The sequence below is a fragment of the Oncorhynchus tshawytscha genome, linkage group LG26, assembly GCF_018296145.1.
Source record: "Oncorhynchus tshawytscha isolate Ot180627B linkage group LG26, Otsh_v2.0, whole genome shotgun sequence".
NCBI lineage: Eukaryota > Metazoa > Chordata > Actinopteri > Salmoniformes > Salmonidae > Oncorhynchus > Oncorhynchus tshawytscha.
The window spans coordinates 42672507-42693080 of record NC_056454.1 but is presented as its reverse complement, the minus strand read 5'-3'; the positions used below and the strand labels follow the sequence as shown (position 1 = coordinate 42693080).

Below are 20574 nucleotides of genomic sequence, written 5' to 3'. Positions count from 1 at the left end.
CAGAGTTTGAGATAGATAGACAGAGTTTGAGATGGATAGACAGAGTTTGAGATAGATAGACAGAGTTTGAGATGGATAGACAGAGTTTGAGACAGATAGACAGAGTTTGGGATGGATAGACAGAGTTTGAGATAGATAGACAGAGTTTGAGATAGATAGACAGAGTTTGAGATAGATAGACAGTTTGAGATAGATAGACAGAGTTTGAGATAGATAGACAGAGTTTGAGATAGATAGACAGTTTGAGACGGATAGACAGAGTTTGGGATAGATAGACAGTTTGAGATAGATAGACAGTTTGAGACGGATAGACAGAGTTTGAGATAGATAGACAGTTTGAGATAGATAGACAGTTTGAGATAGATAGACAGTTTGAGATAGATAGACAGTTTGAGATAGATAGACAGTTTGAGATAGATAGACAGTTTGAGATAGATAGACAGTTTGAGATAGATAGACAGAGTTTGAGATAGATAGACAGAGTTTGAGATAGATAGACTGAGCTTGAGATTGATAGACAGTTTGAGATAGACAGAGTTTGGGATAGATAGACAGAGTTTGGGATAGATAGACAGAGTTTGGGATAGATAGACAGAGTTTGGGATAGATAGACAGAGTTTGAGATAGATAGACAGAGTTTGAGATAGATAGACAGAGTTTGAGATAGATAGACAGAGTTTGAGATAGATAGACAGAGTTTGAGATAGATAGACAGAGTTTGAGATAGATAGACAGAGTTTGAGATAGATAGACAGAGTTTGAGATAGATAGACAGAGTTTGAGATGGATAGACAGAGTTTGAGATAGATAGACAGAGTTTGAGATAGATAGAGTTTGAGACGGATAGACAGAGTTTGAGATAGATAGACAGAGTTTGAGATGGATAGACAGAGTTTGAGATAGATAGACAGAGTTTGAGATAGATAGACAGAGTTTGAGATAGATAGACAGAGTTTGAGATGGATAGACAGAGTTTGAGATAGATAGACAGAGTTTGAGATAGATAGAGTTTGAGACGGATAGACAGAGTTTGAGATAGATAGACAGAGTTTGAGATGGATAGACAGAGTTTGAGACAGATAGACAGAGTTTGGGATAGATAGACAGAGTTTGAGATAGATAGACAGTTTGAGATAGATAGACAGAGTTTGAGATGGATAGACAGAGTTTGAGACAGATAGACAGAGTTTGGGATAGATAGACAGAGTTTGAGATAGATAGACAGTTTGAGATAGATAGACAGGGTTTGAGATGGATAGACAGAGTTTGAGATGGATAGACAGAGTTTGAGATAGATAGACAGCGTTTGAGATAGATAGACAGAGTTTGAGATAGATAGAGTTTGAGACGGATAGACAGAGTTTGAGATAGATAGACAGAGTTTGAGATAGATAGACAGAGTTTGAGATAGATAGACTGAGCTTGAGATTGATAGACAGTTTGAGATAGACAGAGTTTGGGATAGATAGACAGAGTTTGGGATAGATAGACAGAGTTTGGGATAGATAGACAGAGTTTGGGATAGATAGACAGAGTTTGAGATAGATAGACAGAGTTTGAGATAGATAGACAGAGTTTGAGATAGATAGACAGAGTTTGAGACAGATAGACAGAGTTTGAGATAGATAGACAGAGTTTGAGACAGATAGACAGAGTTTGAGATAGATAGAGTTTGAGACGGATAGACAGGGTTTGAGATGGATAGACAGAGTTTGAGATGACAGAGTTTGAGATAGATGGATAGACAGAGTTTGAGATAGATAGAGATAGATAGGATAGATAGAGTTTGAGATAGATAGACAGAGTTTGAGATAGATAGAGAGTTTGAGACAGATAGACAGAGTTTGAGATGGCTAGACAGCGTTTGAGATAGATAGAGTTTGAGACGGATAGACAGGGTTTGAGATGGATAGACAGAGTTTGAAATAGATAGACAGAGTTTGAGATGGATAGACAGAGTTTGAGATAGATAGACAGAGTTTGAGATAGATAGACAGAGTTTGAGATAGATAGACAGAGTTTGAGATAGATAGACAGAGTTTGAGATAGATAGACAGAGTTTGAGATGGATAGACAGAGTTTGAGATGGATAGACAGAGTTTGAGATGGATAGACAGAGTTTGAGATGGATAGACAGAGTTTGAGATGGATAGACAGAGTTTGAGATGGATAGACATATGTATGACCGTGGTGAATAAACGTGACTTTTATGGCCCCATTTCAATACACATATCCGTGTACTATAAATCGATGGACAGGGTTGAGCTAAAAGAGAGAGAGGGAGAGAGGGATGGAGGGATGAAGGGAGAGAGGGAAGGAGGGATGAAGGGAGAGAGGGATGGAGGGATGAAGGGAGAGAGGGAGAGAGGGATGGAGGGATGAAGGGAGAGAGGGAAGGAGGGATGAAGGGAGAGAGGGAAGGAGGTATGGAGGGATAAAGGGAGAGAGGGAAGGAGGGATGAAGGGAGAGAGGGATGGAGGGATGATGGGAGAGAGGGATGGAGGGATGAAGGGAGAGAGGGATGGAGGGATGAAGGGAGAGAGGGATGGAGGGATAAAGGGAGAGGGATGGAGGGATAAAGGGAGAGAGGGAAGGAGGGATGAAGGGAGAGAGGGAAGGAGGTATGGAGGGATAAAGGGACAGAGGGAAGGAGGGATGAAGGGAGAGAGGGATGGAGGGATGAAGGGAGAGAGGGAAGGAGGGATGAAGGGAGAGAGGGATGGAGGGATGAAGGGAGAGAGGGAGAGAGGGATGGAGGGATGAAGGGAGAGAGGGAAGGAGGGATGAAGGGAGAGAGGGAAGGAGGTATGGAGGGATAAAGGGAGAGAGGGAAGGAGGGATGAAGGGAGAGAGGGATGGAGGGATGATGGGAGAGAGGGATGGAGGGATGAAGGGAGAGAGGGATGGAGGGATGAAGGGAGAGAGGGATGGAGGGATAAAGGGAGAGGGATGGAGGGATAAAGGGAGAGAGGGAAGGAGGGATGAAGGGAGAGAGGGAAGGAGGTATGGAGGGATAAAGGGACAGAGGGAAGGAGGGATGAAGGGAGAGAGGGATGGAGGGATGAAGGGAGAGAGGGATGGAGGGATGAAGGGAGAGAGGGAGGGAGGGATGAAGGGAGGGAGGGATGGAGGGATGAAGGGAGAGAGGGATGGAGGGATGAAGGGAGAGAGGGAAGGAGGGAAGGAGGGATAAAGGGAGAGAGGGAAGGAGGGATGAAGGGAGACAGGGAGGGAGGGAAGGAGGGATAAAGGGAGAGAGGGACGGAGGGATGAAGGGAGACAGGGAAGGAAAGAAAGGATAGAGGAAGGAGTAATTGAGAAATGTGTAGAGTAAAAAGCATGATTGGAAATGAAAGGAAAGTTAAAAGGACAGTAATATATTAAGAGCAGGAAAGGCAGTAGAATGTATAAATAAATATTTTGTGTGTGTGTGTGTGTGTGTGTGTGTGTGTGTAAAACAGAAAGAGGGGCACATCAACTCTCAGATTCACATAATTCCCACCAGATTAAAAACAGACTCCTCTTTCATCCCTCCTCCTCCCTCCATCCCTTCCTCTTTTCCTCCCCCTCCCTCCCCCTTTCTGATCCCACAGACAACTAACCACTGACATGTGTGAGGAGTGTGCATGTCTTTTCACCCTCTCGCACTTTCTCCTTTCTGTCTCTCATCCCTCCATCTCTTCCTCACTACATGTCTCTTACAACCTCTCTCCACTCTCTCTCTTTCTTTTTCTCTGTCTATCCCATGTCTCTATGGAGGTTTAACAGTGATCTTCAGTACTGACAACAGCAGTAGGATGTGGGGAAGGAACCACATCCATCTCAGCGGGACAGTGTGTCACGATGTCATCTGTTTCCCCCCTTTCCTCCCCCCTCTTGGCTTGTTCCTAATGTGTGTTTCCTCCCGCCTCTTGGCTTGTCCCTAATGTGTGTTTCCCCCTTTCCTCCCGCCTCTTGGCTTGTTCCTAATGTGTGTTTCCCCCCCCTTTCCCCCGCCTCTTGGCTTGTCCCTACTGTGTGTTTCCCCCTTTCCTCCCGCCTCTTGGCTTGTCCCTAATGTGTGTTTCCCCCTTTCCTCCCGCCTCTTGGCTTGTTCCTAATGTGTGTTTCCTCCTGCCTCTTGGCTTGTCCCTACTGTGTGTTTCCCCCCCTCCTCCCGCCTCTTGGCTTGTCCCCAATGTGTGTTTCCAACCGTTCCTCCCGCCTCTTGGCTTGTCCCTACTGTGTGTTTCCAACTGTTCCTCCCGCCTCTTGGCTTGTCCCTACTGTGTGTTTCCAACCATTCCTCCCGCCTCTTGGCTTGTCCCTAATGTGTGTTTCCCCCTTTCCTCCCGCCTCTTGGCTTGTCCCTACTGTGTGTTTCCAACCTTTCCTCTTGCTTCTTGGCTTGTCCCTAATGTGTGTTTCCCCCTTTCCTCCCGCCTCTTGGCTTGTCCCTAATGTGTGTTTCCCCCTTTCCACCCGCCTCTTGGCTTGTCCCTAATGTGTGTTTCCCCCCTTTCCTCGCGCCTCTTGGCTTGTCCCTACTGTGTGTTTCCAACCGTTCCTCCCGCCTCTTGGCTTGTCCCTACTGTGTGTTTCCAACCGTTCCTCCCGCCTCTTGGCTTGTCCCTACTGTGTGTTTCCAACCGTTCCTCCCGCCTCTTGGCTTGTCCCTACTGTGTGTTTCCAAACGTTCCTCCCGCCTCTTGGCTTGTCCCTACTGTGTGTTTCCAACCGTTCCTCCTGCCTCTTGGCTTGTCCCTACTGTGTGTTTCCCCCTTTCCTCCCGCCTCTTGGCTTGTCCCTACTGTGTGTTTCCCCCTTTCCTCCCGCCTCTTGGCTTGTCCCTACTGTGTGTTTCCAAACGTTCCTCCCGCCTCTTGGCTTGTCCCTACTGTGTGTTTCCCCCCTTTCCTCCCGCCTCTTGGCTTGTCCCTACTGTGTGTTTCCCCCTTTCCTCCCGCCTCTTGGCTTGTCCCTACTGTGTGTTTCCCCCTTTCCTCCCGCCTCTTGGCTTGTCCCTACTGTGTGTTTCCCCCCTTTCCTCCCGCCTCTTGGCTTGTCCCTACTGTGTGTTTCCCCCTTTCCTCCCGCCTCTTGGCTTGTCCCTACTGTGTGTTTCCCCCGTTCCTCCTGCCTCTTGGCTTGTCCCTACTGTGTGTTTCCCCCTTTCCTCCCGCCTCTTGGCTTGTCCCTAATGTGTTTTTCCACCCCTTCCTCTTGCTTCTTGGCTTGGCTTGTCCCTAATGTGTTTGGTGAGGACAAGCTGATCCTAGATCTGTCTGTCTGTCTGTCTGTCTGTCTGTCTGTCTGTCTGTCTGTCTGTCTGTCTGTCTGTCTGTCTGTCTGTGTCTGTGTCTGTGTCTGTGTCTGTGTCTGTGTGTGTGTGTGTGTGTGTGTGTGTGTGTGTGTGTGTGTGTGTGTGTGTGTGTAGTTTATATAACATACATAGGCGGTGACGTTGGCATGGATCTCTCTCAGGACGTGTTGGCGGTACTGCAGTCGTACCTGGATGGGCACCAGGGGGGAGTCTACAGGGCCGAGAGAGAGAGCACAGAACAAACTTAGAACCACGTCACACTGCCTCACAGCACTCCCTAGTCCCCAGTCCCAAAACAACCTCTAGTCTCTTCTCTTAGCCCCTAGATTACTCCCTAGTCCCCAGTCCCAAAACAACCTCTAGTCTCTTCTCTTAGCTCCTAAATTACTCCCTAGTCCACAGTCCCAAAACAGCCTCTAATCTCATCTCTTAGCCCCTAAATAACGCCCTAGTCCCCAGTCCCAAAACACCCTCTAGTCTCTTCTCTTAGCCCCTAAATTACTCCCTAGTCCACAGTTCCAAAACAGCCTCTAGTCTCGTCTCGTAGCCCGTAAATTACTCCCTAGACCCCAGTCCCAAAACAGCCTCTAGTCTCTTCTCTTAGCCCCTAAATTACTCCTTGGTCACAAGTCCCAAAACAGCCTCAAATCTCATCTCTTAGCCCCTAAATTACGCCCTAGTCCCCAGTCCCAAAACAACCTCTAGTCTCGTCTCGTAGCCCCTAAATTACTCCGTGGTCACAAGTCCCAAAACAGCCTCTAGTCTCTTCTTTTAGCCCCTAAATGACTCCCTACTCCCCAGTCCCAAAACAACCTCTAGTCTCATTGCCCCTAAATTACTCCCTAGACCCCAGTCCCAAAACAATCTCTAGTCTCTTCTCTAGGCCCTAAATTACTCCTTGGTCACAAGTCCCAAAACAACCTCTAGTCTCTTCTCTTAGCCCCTAAGTTACTCCCAGCAAAGGAACAGGATAGAGGCAATATAGCAGAAGCACCATTAAACTGAAAGGAGGATACAAATATATATAATTAACAAGGCAAGTCAGTTAAGAACAAATTCTTATTTACAATGACAGCCTACTGGGGAACAGTGGGTTAATTACCTTGTTCAGGAGCAGAAAGACAGATTTTTACCTTGTCAGCTCAGGGATTTGATCCAGCAACCTTTTGGTTACTGGCCTAATGCTCTAACCACTAGGCTACCTGCCGCCCTAAAAAGTTCAAGTGATGAGTTGCTCCCCTACACCTCCCTCTCTTCCTCCCTATCTATGTTGTATCTCCTCTGTCCCCCTCTCTCTCTCTCTCTCTCTCTCTATGTTGTATCAGTCCTCCCTCCCCTCTCCCTCCCTCTCTTACTTCTCTGTCTATGTTGTATCAGTCCTCCCTCCCTCTCTCTCCTTCTCTCTCCTTCTCTCTCCCTCTCTCACTATGTTATATCAGTCCTCCCTCCCTCCCTCTCTCTCCTTCTCTCTCCCTCTCTCACTATGTTGTATCAGTCCTTCCTCCCTCTCTCTCCTTCTCTCTCCTTCTCTCTCCCTCTCTCACCTCTCTCTCTATGTTGTATCAGTCCCTGCAGTATGAGAACAAAGTGAAGGTTATTCTCTGTGTCACTCAGAGTCAGCATGGCGATGCCTCCCATCCCAGAATGCTCCTCTTCTGAGGTCAGAGTGGAGCTGAACGTCTCTGCGGGGTCACACAGATATCACACTCGCATTATAAACACACATAATGTATATACACATGTATATACACACACACCACCTTCTTTTCACTGCAGTCGGTTACTGAACGTTTGTCCTTGTTGAAATGTACACAAATGTATTGTACTTTGTATCCCTCCTTTACTCAAGTGGGTTAGTTTATTTTGGCAGTTACTTGTACACATATTCACATAAATCCTACCTCATGGAAATATTGAGACTACTTCTACCCACATTTAAGATACAGATACACAAACACACTTTCATGCACCCACAAATACCCCCCCACACACACACACACACACACACACACACACACACACAAACACACATTCACTCACCTGCGAACAGTGCTCTGTGTTTGATGATCTTTCCTTCGATCACCTCCCGTCTACCGGTGGCTGTTGTCATAGTAACCCGAAGTTGTTCTGCCTGTAGCTGTCGCACATGGGATTGGGGAAGATTCTTCCACACTCCACAGATCTGAAACACATATACACACACAGGTGACCACAGTCACATGTTCTTAGCCATGGCTGGGGTTTGAGTGTGTGTGGGGTTCTTATCCAAGGCTGGGGTTTGAGTGTGTGTGGGGTTCTTATCCAAGGCTGGGGTTTGAGTGTGTGTGGGGTTCTTATCCAAGGCTGGGGTTTGAGTGTGTGTGGTGTTCTTATCCAAGGCTGGGGTTTGAGTGTGTGTGGTGCTCTGCCATAGCTACAGTTTACAACTGACTCAAAACAGCCTGCAATTGCTTTTTTATTTCCCTTCAACACACACACACACACACACACACAGACAGTTCCATCTGTGGAAAAGATCAGCCCGTTGAGACTCTGGACTCTATCTCAGCCCCAGGCCACAAACAACGAACCCTCCGGATAAAAACATTTGCCCTAGAGGGGGAAGAAATGTGTCGACGGACACACACCTCATAACTCACAGTCCAGGATAATCTCCTCTTATAATTATAAATGTGCTCCGTCTCCTTCACACGGGTGATGTCACACACTAACCCCCCTCCCCCGAGATGATCTGTGCCAGCAACCCCTCCCCCGGCCGTCTCAGGGCGGTTTCACTTGACACTTGATAGGGGCATTGGTTCAAAAAATAATGGGTACATTTTTCTAGGCCTATATTTAGGGGTCCTGAATTAAGTTGTTACAAAATGTGATGATGTCACGTATGTAATTTGGCTTTAGGCGCGAAATGTTACACAGTTGATGTAGGCCACTGTCACACACACACAGACACGCACACACACTGCTCCCCTCTTAAGTAAACTGTATCCTCCTTTCTCGATATCTTTCTCTGTGTTTGCTCTGTGTAAAGTTAGGTGACTGTGGGAGTTCCTGTGTTTAGTCTGGAAAGTTAGGTGATTGTGGCAGTTCCTGTGTTTACTCTGTGTAAAGTTAGGTGACTGTGGGAGTTCCTGTGTTTAGTCTGGAAAGTTAGGTGATTGTGGCAGTTCCTGTGTTTACTCTGTGTAAAGTTAGGTGACTGTGGGAGTTCCTGTGTTTAGTCTGGAAAGTTAGGTGATTGTGGCAGTTCCTGTGTTTACTCTGTGTAAAGTTAGGTGACTGTGGGAGTTCCTGTGATTAGTCTGGAAAGTTAGGTGATTGTGGCAGTTCCTGTGTTTACTCTGTGTAAAGTTAGGTGACTGTGGGAGTTCCTGTGTTTAGTCTGGAAAGTTAGGTGATTGTGGCAGTTCCTGTGTTTACTCTGTGTAAAGTTAGGTGACTGTGGGAGTTCCTGTGTTTAGTCTGGAAAGTTAGGTGATTGTGGCAGTTCCTGTGTTTACTCTGTGTAAAGTTAGGTGACTGTGGCAGTTCCAGTGTTTACTCTGTGTAAAGTTAGGTGACTGTGGTAGTTCCTGTGTTTACTCTGTGTAAAGTTAGGTGACTGTGGCAGTTCCAGTGTTTACTCTGTGTAAAGTTAGGTGACTGTGGTAGTTCCTGTGTTTTCTCGATATAAAGTTAGGTGACTGTGGCAGTTCCAGTGTTTACTCTGTGTAAAGTTAGGTGACTGTGGCAGTTCCAGTGTTTTCTCTATGTAAAGTTAGGTGACTGTGGCAGTTCCAGTGTTTACTCTGTGTAAAGTTAGGTGACTGTGGCAGTTCCTGTGTTTACTCTGTGTAAAGTTAGGTGACTGTGGCAGTTCCAGTGTTTACTCTGTGTAAAGTTAGGTGACTGTGGCAGTTCCTGTGTTTACTCTGTGTAAAGTTAGGTGACTGTGGCAGTTCTGTGTTTACTCTGTGTAAAGTTAGGTGACTGTGGCAGTTCTGTGTTTACTCTGTGTAAAGTTAGGTGACTGTGGCAGTTCCTGTGTTTACTCTGTGTAAAGTTAGGTGACTGTGGTAGTTCCTTGTCCCTCTCAGTCCAACAGTTACACCATTTCATTTGACCCAATAAAATCGACTGGCTATTGCACTGAGCTAAATGTTTGTAAGTTGGCCATGCATGTGTGTGTGAGTGTGTAAGTGAGCGCAATCATGAGTGTTTTTTTCTGTGTGAAAGTTGTTTGTGAGAACGGCCCCATGCATTATTTACAGTAATTAAGACCTGATTACCCAAGCAATGTTCTGAGAACGATAAGACAACGCTTTGACAATGCTGTGAGTGTGTGCGTGTGTGTTTATTATTGCAGGGTGAATTATGTCAGGCCAGTGAGAGTTTGACCGGAGAGTCACAGAGAGAGAGTGTTTATCGTGGAGCTACTTAATCTTTCTCTCTACACACAAATACACACACTTGCACGCTGAGACCCACACTCACACACATTCACAGAGAAACACTTTCTCTCCCTGTCTTTCTCACATTCACTCACACACACACACACACACACACACACACACACACACACACACACACACACACACACACACACACACACACACACACACACACACAGACACACACACACACACACACACACACAGACACACAACAAAAACATAAATAGCGGAAATGTCTACCTAGGAACAGAGAGAGTTCCAGTCTCTTACCATGTCTGAGTCTCCCTTAGGGGTTTTGTACTCAAACGCCGTGTTTCCATCAGAATCAAGGAAGACAACCCTGCTTGGTCTCCCGATCCTAGTAGAGGAGAGAGGGAGAGTGAGGACAGGAGAGAGGGAGAGAGGGAAAGATACAATTTTAGAGACTAGTTATTACTTATGATTATTACACGCTTACCGTTTATTTTTTTGTCTGTCTGTCTGTCTGTCTGTCTGTCTGTCTGTCTGTCTGTCTGTCTGTCTGTGTGTGTGTGTGTGTGTGTGTGTGTGTGTGTGTGTGTGTGTGTGTGTGTGTGTGTGTGTGTGTGTGTGTGTGTGTGTGTGTGTGTGTGTGTGTGTTACCTCTGGTAGGTGATGGAGAAGGTCAGGCTGGTTCTAGTGAGAGAGAAGCGTGCCCGGGCCACACCACTGGAGCTGGGTAACCAGGAGTCTGTCACTCCCGTCAACACTGCTACAAAGTCTGGACACACACACACACACAGTCAAGTAAAGATGTAAATCAGAAAGACTGAATGGAGGAATGATTTTCTTGTTACGAGGGCAGTGAGAGTATATGTGTTCTTTATATTTGTTATTTTTTTATTCTAACTTTATTTAACTAGGCAAGTCAGTTAAGAACAATTTCTTATTTTCAATGACTGCCTAGGAACAGTATATCCATGTACTGTATATCCATGTACTGTATATCCATGTGCTGTATATAAATGTACTGTATATCAATGTACTATATATCTATGTACTGTATATCCATGTACTGTATTTCCATGTACTGTATATCCATGTGCTGTATATCAATGTACTGTATATCCATGTACTGTATATCCATGTACTGTATATCCATGTACTGTATATCCATGTGCTGTATATAAATGTACTGTATATCAATGTACTATATATCTATGTACTGTATATCCATGTACTGTATTTCCATGTACTGTATATCCATGTGCTGTATATCAATGTACTGTATATCCATGTACTGTATATCTATGTACTGTATATCAATGTACTGTATATCCATGTACTGTATATCTATGTACTGTATATCCATGTACTGTATATCCATGTACTGTATATCAATGTACTGTATATCAATGTACTGTATATCAATGTACTGTATATTCATGTACTGTATATCTATGTACTGTATATCCATGTGCTGTATATCAATGTACTGTATATCCATGTACTGCATGTATAATATGTGTGTGTGTATTTCAATTGCAGGTAGCCTAAAGCAATAGACCAGTAACCAAAAGGTTGCTGGTTTGAATCCCTGAGCCGACAAGGTGACCAAATCTGTCGATGTGCCGTTGAGCAAGGCACTTCTCTCTGCTAAATGGCTAAATGTCAATGATGTAAGTCCATGCATGAATGTACAATATTGGTGTTTGTATGAGTTGGGTCGTGCGGGTGAGTGTGCATGCTCACCAGTACGGCTCTCCCCAGGGGAAATGTCCTCAGAGCTGAGGTATGAGCGGTCATTGTAGGTCTTGTGCAGGTCATCCTCTTTCTCCTTCTCCTGGAAGTACTCGAAGCCATCAAACATTGCCTCCACTTGCTTCCTGTCCACATCGCCTGGACAAGCACAACACCCAGGGACACAATGTGTGAGGCGGGGGGATATTTAAACAACCCCTACAGGTTGGCATTACTTTAACATGAAGTAAAGAGAATAACAGAAAATGTTGAATGAGTGAAACAGCTAGAAAGAGTGAGAGTTACAGAGTGAAAGAGTGAGAGTGAAAGAGTGAGATTTACAGAGTGAAAGAGTGAGAGTTTCAGAGTGATAGAGTGAGAGTTACAGAGTGAAAGAGAGGAGAGTGAAAGAGTGAAAGAGAGGAGCGTTACAGAGTGAAAGAGTGAGAGTTACAGAGTGAGAGTTACAGAGGGAAAGAGTGAGAGTGAAAGAGTGAGAGTGAAAGAGTGAAAGAGAGGAGAGTTACAGAGTGAAAGAGTGAGAGCTATAGAGTGAAAGAGTGAGAGAGTGAAAGAGTGAGAGTGAAAGAGTGAGAGTGAAAGAGTGAAAGAGTGAGAGTTACAGAGTGAAAGAGTGATAGTTACAGAGTGAAAGAGTGAGAGTTACAGAGTGAAAGAGTGAGAGTTACAGAGTGAAAGAGTGATAGTTACAGAGTGAAAGAGTGAGAGCTACAGAGTGAAAGAGTGAGAGTTACAGAGTGAAAGAGTGAGAGTTACAGAGTGAAAGAGTGAGAGTTACAGAGTGAAAGAGTGATAGTTACAGAGTGAAAGAGTGAGAGTTACAGAGTGAAAGAGTGAGAGAGAAAGAGTGAAAGAGAAAGAGTGAAAGAGTGATAGTTACAGAGTGAAAGAGTGAGAGTTACAGAGTGAAAGAGAGAGTTACAGAGTGAAAGAGTGAGAGTTACAGAGTGAAAGAGTGAGAGTTACAGAGTGAAAGAGTGAGAGTTACAGAGTGAAAGAGAGGAGAGGAATAATTCTAAAATGCTGATCCAAAATTCAGACAAGTGTTCTTTCAGTCATTCCTAATTCTCTCCGTCTCTCATTTATCCCTCCATCTTCTTCTCTCCAGGTGTCTACTCCAACATGCAATCCCAACAATGACCTGCTCTTCCACACCACTATGTGTCCTGATGTCAAGAGCACATTTCAGCGCCTCACACACTAACACACAATCTGACAGACAACTCACACACACTGAAGTACAGACACACTGAAAAGCACACTGAAAAACACACACACACACTACGAGACAGAGACAGGCTATTAGTCACACACACATCATCATCAAAGTGTCCAGACGTATTTCTTCAAAACCATCCACTTTACTCCTTGACTATTTCCTTTACTTCTCTTTGTCCCTCTCATATCCTCTCTTTCTTTCTCTCTTTCTGGCTCTTTCATCTCTCTTTCATGGCCTTATTTCCCCAGTCCTCTCTCTCCCTCCATAGGGCATGCTCTAAGGATTTTGTGTAGTGTCAGTCTCACCTCCCTGCATTCCACTATACTGTATCCTCAGGTGCACCAGAGAATACACACACACACACACACCCACACACACAAGCACACACACACACACACACACAAACACACACACACACACACAAACACACACACACACACACACAAACGTGCAGATAGACATACCATTTTTCACCACTTAGACAAACACACTCAAATCTTTTTAACATTTAGACAAACACACTCATACTTTTCCTAAAGACACAACCACAACACACTCCCACGTTTTCCCCAAATCACCACCATGACACACACATTCATGAAAATGTTGAGAGTAGGCAAGACAACCTAGCCCAGACCTGCTACTGATCACAAATCAGCCTCTCTAGAGAACAACATAATACAACTAACTGACCTAGAAGGGGTGTCCACATACTTTTATATATATAGTGTATGTAAAGATGGAGAAAGAGAGGGAGAGAGAGAGAGAGAGAGAGAGAGAGAGAGGGAGAGAGAGAGAGAGATAGAGAGAGAGTTAGTAGGCTAGTAGGGGTTACCTTTGGGGCAGGTCTTGCAGCATTGTCCAGGTAGCAGCACTGGGGCATCACAGCTAGGCTCAGGACAGTCCCGCTTGACGTTCTTACAGCTCACCTTTCCCAACACCTTACCCTTACGACCCCTTTGCTGAAAAGAATAGATAGAAAACAACAACTCTTCATCCACACTGACCTCAACTCTGTATCAAACAGGCCTGATGATATTTGTTAAATGGGGTCATTTTGGGGGCACTAAGATAAGGAGATGATTTTGGTCATTGATTTGTTTATAATTAATGAGTTCATTATTTGATGTCCTATTTCTGTCCATTGATAGTACTAGGCCCAGTTGTGGAAAAGTACCCAACTATCATACTTGAGTTAAAGTAAAGATACCTTAATAGAAAATGACTCAAGTAAAAGTAAAATTCTAAAAGTCTAAAAGTATTTGGTTTACAATATACTTAATTATCAAAAGTAAATGTAACTGCTAAAAGTAAAAGTATAAATCATTTCAAATTCCTTAAATTAAGCAAACCAGACGGTACCATTTTCTTGTTTTTTAAATTCACAGATAGCCAGGGATACACTCCAACATTTAGACATAATTTACAAATGAAGCATGTGTGTTTAATGAGTCCACCAGATCAAAGGCCCCCAGTAGGGAAGACCAGGGATGTTCTGTTAGTAATTGCTAGATTTGAACCTTTTTCCTGTCCAACTGAGCATTCAAAAAGTAATGAGTACTTTTTGGGTATCAATTTGTTTTAACCTTTATTTAACTAGTCAGTTAAGAACATATTCTTATTTTCAATGACGGCCTAGGAACAGTGGGTTAACTACCTATTCAGGGGCAGAACGACAGATTTCTACCTTGTCAGCTCGGCGATTTGAACTTGCAACCTTTCGGTTACTAGTCCAACTCAATAATAACTAGGCTACCCTACCGCCGCATGAAAATGTATGGAGTAAAAAGTACAATATTTTCTTAAGGAATGAAGTAAAAGTAAAAGTTGTAAAAAATATAAATAGTCAAATACAGATACCCCCAAAACTACTTAAGTAGTACTTTAAAGTATTTATTCCTAAGTACTTTACACCACTGCGTAGGCCTACATAATGGATCCACTATCCAAGATTGACATGTACTCTACTAGGCTTGTTGTTATGAAGGGTGTTACTTACTGTCTCACAGTAACATTTGACACAGTGCATGACCCCAAACGGCTCCCCGAGGTCAGGGTGCCAAGTGTCCTCCAGCGAATAAAATCTTCCTCCGAATGAACATCCTGCAATCAGACCAGAAGAACCCATTTAGACAACAATACACTGGCAGGTGCTACAGTCCACATCTAAATGTAAAACTGGTGAGTAGTAATGTGGTAGCCAGGCCTATGCACTAGACAATGGGATGTGTACTGGGCAGTTCTCTGCAAAGTGAAAGACTGCATATTCCCACAATGTTGTCAGACAGAACGACAAAAATAGTATTCTGTGCAGCCAGACTGTGGATGTTTGACAGATAATTAATTTCTCTGGTTGAGTGAATTGACTGGATACCTATTGTGTTCCAGAGCTCACAGGCGCATCCTGTTTCATTTAAACGGTGCAGGGGGCCCTTAAATTAATATAAAAATACCATTCACACAACAAACACCAAGCCATTTGGATAGAGAAGTACAAGGAATGCGCTTTTGGTAGCCTACCAAGGGCTATGTAATGGAAACGAATTGACGTGTTTGGTTTCGAGTATTTCAAATGATTGGAAAAGTGGTATTAATAAAAGTATTGCATTATAAAAAAAGCTTGGATAAAAATAGCCCCAGGGACAAGTGTTTGGCCACAACCCTCCCCTGCCGAGCTCCATATGGGTGTATTCCTCCTCCGTTTCAAGAGTCGCTGTAGACCGCAGTCGCCTTTAGCCCCTCAGGCCCACCACCGCAGCCTGGAGGTGAAGCTCCCGGGTTCCAAGTTCACTACTGTTGATTTGATATTGTGCGGTTGCCGTAGCTGCTAACAACCTGGTTCGCATTATTCTTTCATTAAGTGACTACACTTTAAACAATCCAGTCGGGTTAGAGTTAGACAGATCACCAAGCTTTCCCGCACAACTCACTGCAATATAAATCACTGCTTGGCACAGCCAGAGTAGGACACTAAAGAACTGCAGTAATGGAATGGAATGTCGATTGATTACAGTTTCCATGATTGGATAAACGTTATTAGTGGCAGTTGTTAATACACTGCACTAACGCCTTGACTTCTCACTCCCATGGTCTCAGTAGGCCTAACAAGCAGTTTAAAGCCCTGCACGTGAACCAGATGGCATTCTCAGTGGTTATGACTAATATGTTTTCTGCAAGTTTGTTCATGAAGTAACCATAACAGTGGGCAGATCGAGGAAGATGCAAGAAAGAAACGATTGGGACGATAATAAGGAGAAGAGGTTTGATGCTGTGCAGTCAGACACTTCGATATACAAAATGATACTTTAATGACGGTCTTAAAAAGCTAGAGACATATCAGGCTATACATTTAAACTTATATTTGGCAGATTAGCAAACGAGCACTAGGCTAGCCTATAGAGCTGAGCTGCCCCTGCCAGAATTCAAAACGCAGCAGGCGTCATTATAGGCGATTCTTTGAATTCAGAAATTCAGCCTGAAAATACATGACTTTGACTGAAGTAGAAGAGGCATCTTGGCTCACCTGACATGCCCTTGGATGTTAAAGGCTCCCTCTCCGACTGGATGGGCAGAATGGGAGACTTCAGCCGTGAGGCCAGTCCAGAGTGCAGCAACGCGCAACTCATCACGCACATCAAGGAACTCATACTGGAGAGGGGCAGCATCTCTTTTCCTTTTTTGTTCTTGAAGCTTTCACGTGTAGGTAAGTTGTCGCTCCAGTAATACACCTTCCCTAAATGAGCATGAATATGTTAGCATTCACGTCACCAGATAGCCTATTCGTTGATGGTATTGAAGTTATTCCTATTCAGAAATAAAGTCTCCCAAGTTATGCGAGAGAGAAAAGTGAGAGAGAGAAAGTGACGAAAGAGTTTGGAGGTTTTCTGAGGCAATGACTGTACCCAGCCCAGAAGCGTATGTCCCGTCCGTGCGGGTCCCTTCCCACTTTATACTTTTCCTGACACTTGGAGCAGGCACCGGCAGGGAGGGGTGAGAAATAAAGGAGTGGTTGGGGTTAGATGAACGTCCTATACCTATAGCCTATACCGCTATCCCAATGCCATGGAAAGTGTGTCAGAACACCTAGTGAAAGAAAGTGGAATCTTCAAGGCTTTAGCCTACAGTAGGCGAGGGAGGAATGTGTTTCTGTGTGTCTGTGTGCAGCATTTTCTCTATTTATACAACTGCGTCTGGAGTTCAGACCTAAGTGACTTAACAGAAACAAATGAACATAGTTTGAATAGTTAATGCGACGTGTTTCAATGTATGTTGGTCCTCTATCACAGAATGGCCTTTTTTATTTAGCTATTTATTTATTTTGGGCCATATTAACTTCAGCTTCAAATACCTACCATTCCTACCTGAACAGTCATGCGTTTGTGTGGCCTATTTATAAACCAACGGTTCGATTGGATTCCTATGTCGTTATAAAGTTACAACTCAATATAATCCTGTTTTGGATAGTGTAGGATTCACAATGAATAAGAATGTCTGAAGTCATCGACAATATTGACTCATTATTTACTATTTTGTTTATAAAAACGTTATCTTGTTGTTATCAAAGATACAATTCTATAAAACATTTTTATTTAGGTTTGTTGTAAATTGAGCAATATGCTTCACACTCCATGTTCCATTGGCGCGAGAATGTGTTGGAGAATGCTTTCAAGAGGCTTCAGTCTTGGTCCATAAGGAGGCATCACTAGCGCTCTGCTGGTCAAATTTATATTACTGTAGTGAAGTGCGCAAGGAGATTTATTTGAGGAAGTTCACAGCAAGGGTCTCGCCAATCAGTCAGTCTGTGGAACAGTAATCATCCCCTCAGTGAGTGCAAATAAAGGACAACCACCACCATTAGACAGAATATGATGATAATACAGTAAAGATAATAATAATAATAAAAATAATGGCACATAATAGCTCATTTAAATCTTTGCTTATTCATTTGCTTATTGTAGCCTAAATGATCACCGACTGAACAATGTGTGCGTTTCTTTCCCAAAGTCCCAAACTACCCCGACGAATAATAAAACAACCAAAATAAAGTATCCCTAATTTAAGGGGTCTTGGGGGCCAGGCTGTGAATCAGGCGAGCTGTTTAGAGAAGAACCATATATCTATCACTGATTGTAGCTTTGTCTGTCGCGCTCCGGAAACTGCGCAAGGCTCTCGCCTCCAACCCCTCCCCAACCCCTCCCCAATCCATCCACATGCTAAACATGACGATATGCTCAATGGCGATAACCTAACCCATTCAACAAGAAACCAGCACGTCTCCCATTCTGCCCGAGTGACCCTAGCTCTAACAAGGGCTATAAACAAGGACTATGAAAAGGAAGGAACAACAAAACCATGTCTTGAAGCATATAGGCTTATATCCAAAATTAAGTTTTCTAAAGTCTTAAGTAGTGCTGTGACATTATGGTATTTGGGGTAACGGTTTTTGCAATTTTTGTAGATTTTTTTTTGTTAGGCCTAATGCATCATAATGCATCTTTGAAAATGTGACATCATACCTAATGCATACAACACAGATTTTGTGACACCCCTGTCTCAAAAACAAATGGTTTTGACTGCTTGCAACTTTTGGAAATAAAGCTTTCCTCCCAACCGTGCCATCATGTAAAAATCAAAAACTGCTATTGGGTATACTATATCTACTTGCATAAGAAGTTGAATCCCGTTCTCCTAAAATGAATATATTAAGACAATAATGTCTCATCATTTTATATATATATATATACACACACACACACACACACACACACACACACACACACACACATACATACACATTTGTATTATTATAATTTTTTACATTTTTTATTCCGGACCCTGACATTGCATGTTCTGATATCTCTTCATTTCCTTCCTTTTATTTATTTGGGGATTTGTGTGTATCATTTTGTATTGTTAGATATTACTGCACTTTTGGAGCTAGAAACATAAGCATTTCGCTGCACCTGCGATAACATCTGCAAAAGTGTATTGTATGTGTGAGGACAAGGTGAATGTCACATTATGTGGCTGTGAGAGACTTCCACTGAGGTGAATTAATTCACACCCGGGTTCCCCTCTACTCCGTGCACGGCGCGCACCCGTGAATGGATTCGATGATGGTCTATTTGCACTTCATCACTGAGTGATAACCGCCGCTTTTATTTAATGTTGGACCGACCGATTAATTACATTGGGTATCAAATTGTCTATTGGGAGCTAACACAACACATTTATTTATATTATAGTCTCACAGAGTAATGAGGGGAGCTTTTGTGTATTGCCCTACACGCATGGCTTGCTATAGGTGCACTTTTCTGAACTCCAAAAAGGAGAAATGTGGATGTGGACATTCTTTAATGTTGCTATATTATTAGGTCTACTGTAAACCTCCTATTATTTGATATCTAAAACAGAAGGATTCAGGGTTGAGGGTTGAAAAGTGTAGTTAGCCCATCTCGGTAGATTGTGTAGAGTTTGTCCTTGTCTGTAGATTTCAAAAATAGTATCTCTCTTGCACTCATTTCGAGAATGAAAGTAGCCAAGCCTGGAGTTTACAGTCGTTCCCCTAAACCATGACGTGTGCTTTCGTGTAAAGAAGAGGGGAAAGAGACAGAAAATGTTAAGAGGGAGAAGGAAAGAGAGAGTGCACGCCTCTGAAATAATTTATAATATGTCAAAAAACATTGACTGCGCTCTAATAAAAATCGATTAACCGTGACCAGCGTTTTATGAGCGAGTGAAGTTACAATTCTGATCAGACAAAACCTAATATAAACCAGACACCATGTCTCTTTTTTTTTATAGTTAAAGTGTTGTCCAATATGTTTTCCCTGAAGATATGACACACTCGAGGCCTAAAATATGACCAGATCGAAGAATCATACGCCTATGTGAGAACATGTTGGTGCTTTGATTACGCAATCATGTCTCTTCTCTGTGTATTTGCTGTTGGTGTCGAATACAGACATCAGAAAGTGCATAAACGCAGCAGCGCATGTTGTTTCATTTGCGTACTACCGCAGAAACCTCGTCCCTCCCTCCTCTTTCTGTCTGACTGGCACACATTCGGGACCGCATCCTGTTTGCTGGCTGGATTATACTGGAGGTGTGAATATACAGCGAGGAGGGGGAGCAGGGGACTCATGATAGCCTAGCAGATGTGTACCAACCGTTTACAGGGGCGCCCCCCGACACCACCTGTTCCCCATCACCGTTTTATGTACACTGATCACATGGTAGAGGTTGACAACGAGGTCACTACAATTTCTGTCCTACTGTAATGCACGCACATTTAACCCCCTGTGGCACCTGAGAGATTGAGCTTTTTCGTGATGTATCCCATTTCTACCTACATGTCTGACTCAAGTGTAAATCTCTTGAAACAAACCAGAACAAATGCGCTGAATGTAGTATGGAAATCCTGTCTCCCTCGCGCGCTCATTGGACCACTGCTCGCGTTATCAAGTCCAGACATAGAGACGGATTTTTTCTTCTTCTCAAGAATAGATCAGAGAAATATAAAGTTGCTCACTGATTAGTCAGTTTGCTTTTATGGAGCGTCGTCAGAAAAAATGATGACTCATTTGATTTGACCCTTGATAAAAACCTTTAATATGACTCTTGGAAGTGGTGGATATTATTTAGCCTAATGATGGAAAAAAATAACATGCTAGTGATTAAATAACCATGCCAGTGTTTATAAATTAAACGTTGTATAAATTATAACATATAAAGTAAGTCAGAACTAATCGGTCAGAAATAATCATCTACATTGATTCATTATGAGGTCAATTAAAACCAGGATGTGTCTCGAGGAAGAACCTTTTACTGCTTCCAATTTGGTTCTGAATAATGGCAACTGACAGAACAACAAAAAGATAAGGGCTGATGTCTTTATAGCTAC

At 43.5% G+C, this 20574-nt stretch overlaps 2 protein-coding genes across 2 annotated transcripts in view; one reads left to right on the top strand and one right to left on the bottom strand.

Annotated features, from left to right (window-relative positions):
- Positions 1 to 16622, bottom strand: part of LOC112234846 (chordin-like) — a 61447-nt gene extending 44825 nt beyond the window's left edge. Inside the window, exons 1-9 of the mRNA XM_042306660.1 lie at positions 16195 to 16622; positions 14671 to 14774; positions 13507 to 13633; positions 11444 to 11590; positions 10355 to 10472; positions 10004 to 10091; positions 7344 to 7485; positions 6848 to 6985; positions 5432 to 5514 (exon numbers count right to left, since the gene is read on the bottom strand). Of these exons, the coding sequence (XP_042162594.1) occupies positions 5432 to 5514; positions 6848 to 6985; positions 7344 to 7485; positions 10004 to 10091; positions 10355 to 10472; positions 11444 to 11590; positions 13507 to 13633; positions 14671 to 14774; positions 16195 to 16336 (1089 nt within the window). The 5' untranslated portion in view covers positions 16337 to 16622. The remainder of the gene's footprint in view (positions 1 to 5431; positions 5515 to 6847; positions 6986 to 7343; positions 7486 to 10003; positions 10092 to 10354; positions 10473 to 11443; positions 11591 to 13506; positions 13634 to 14670; positions 14775 to 16194) is intronic.
- The window catches only part of LOC112225629 (activin receptor type-2A), a 679452-nt gene that overhangs the window by 178829 nt on the left and 480049 nt on the right, over positions 1 to 20574 (top strand). The gene's annotated exons all lie outside the window — the stretch shown is intronic.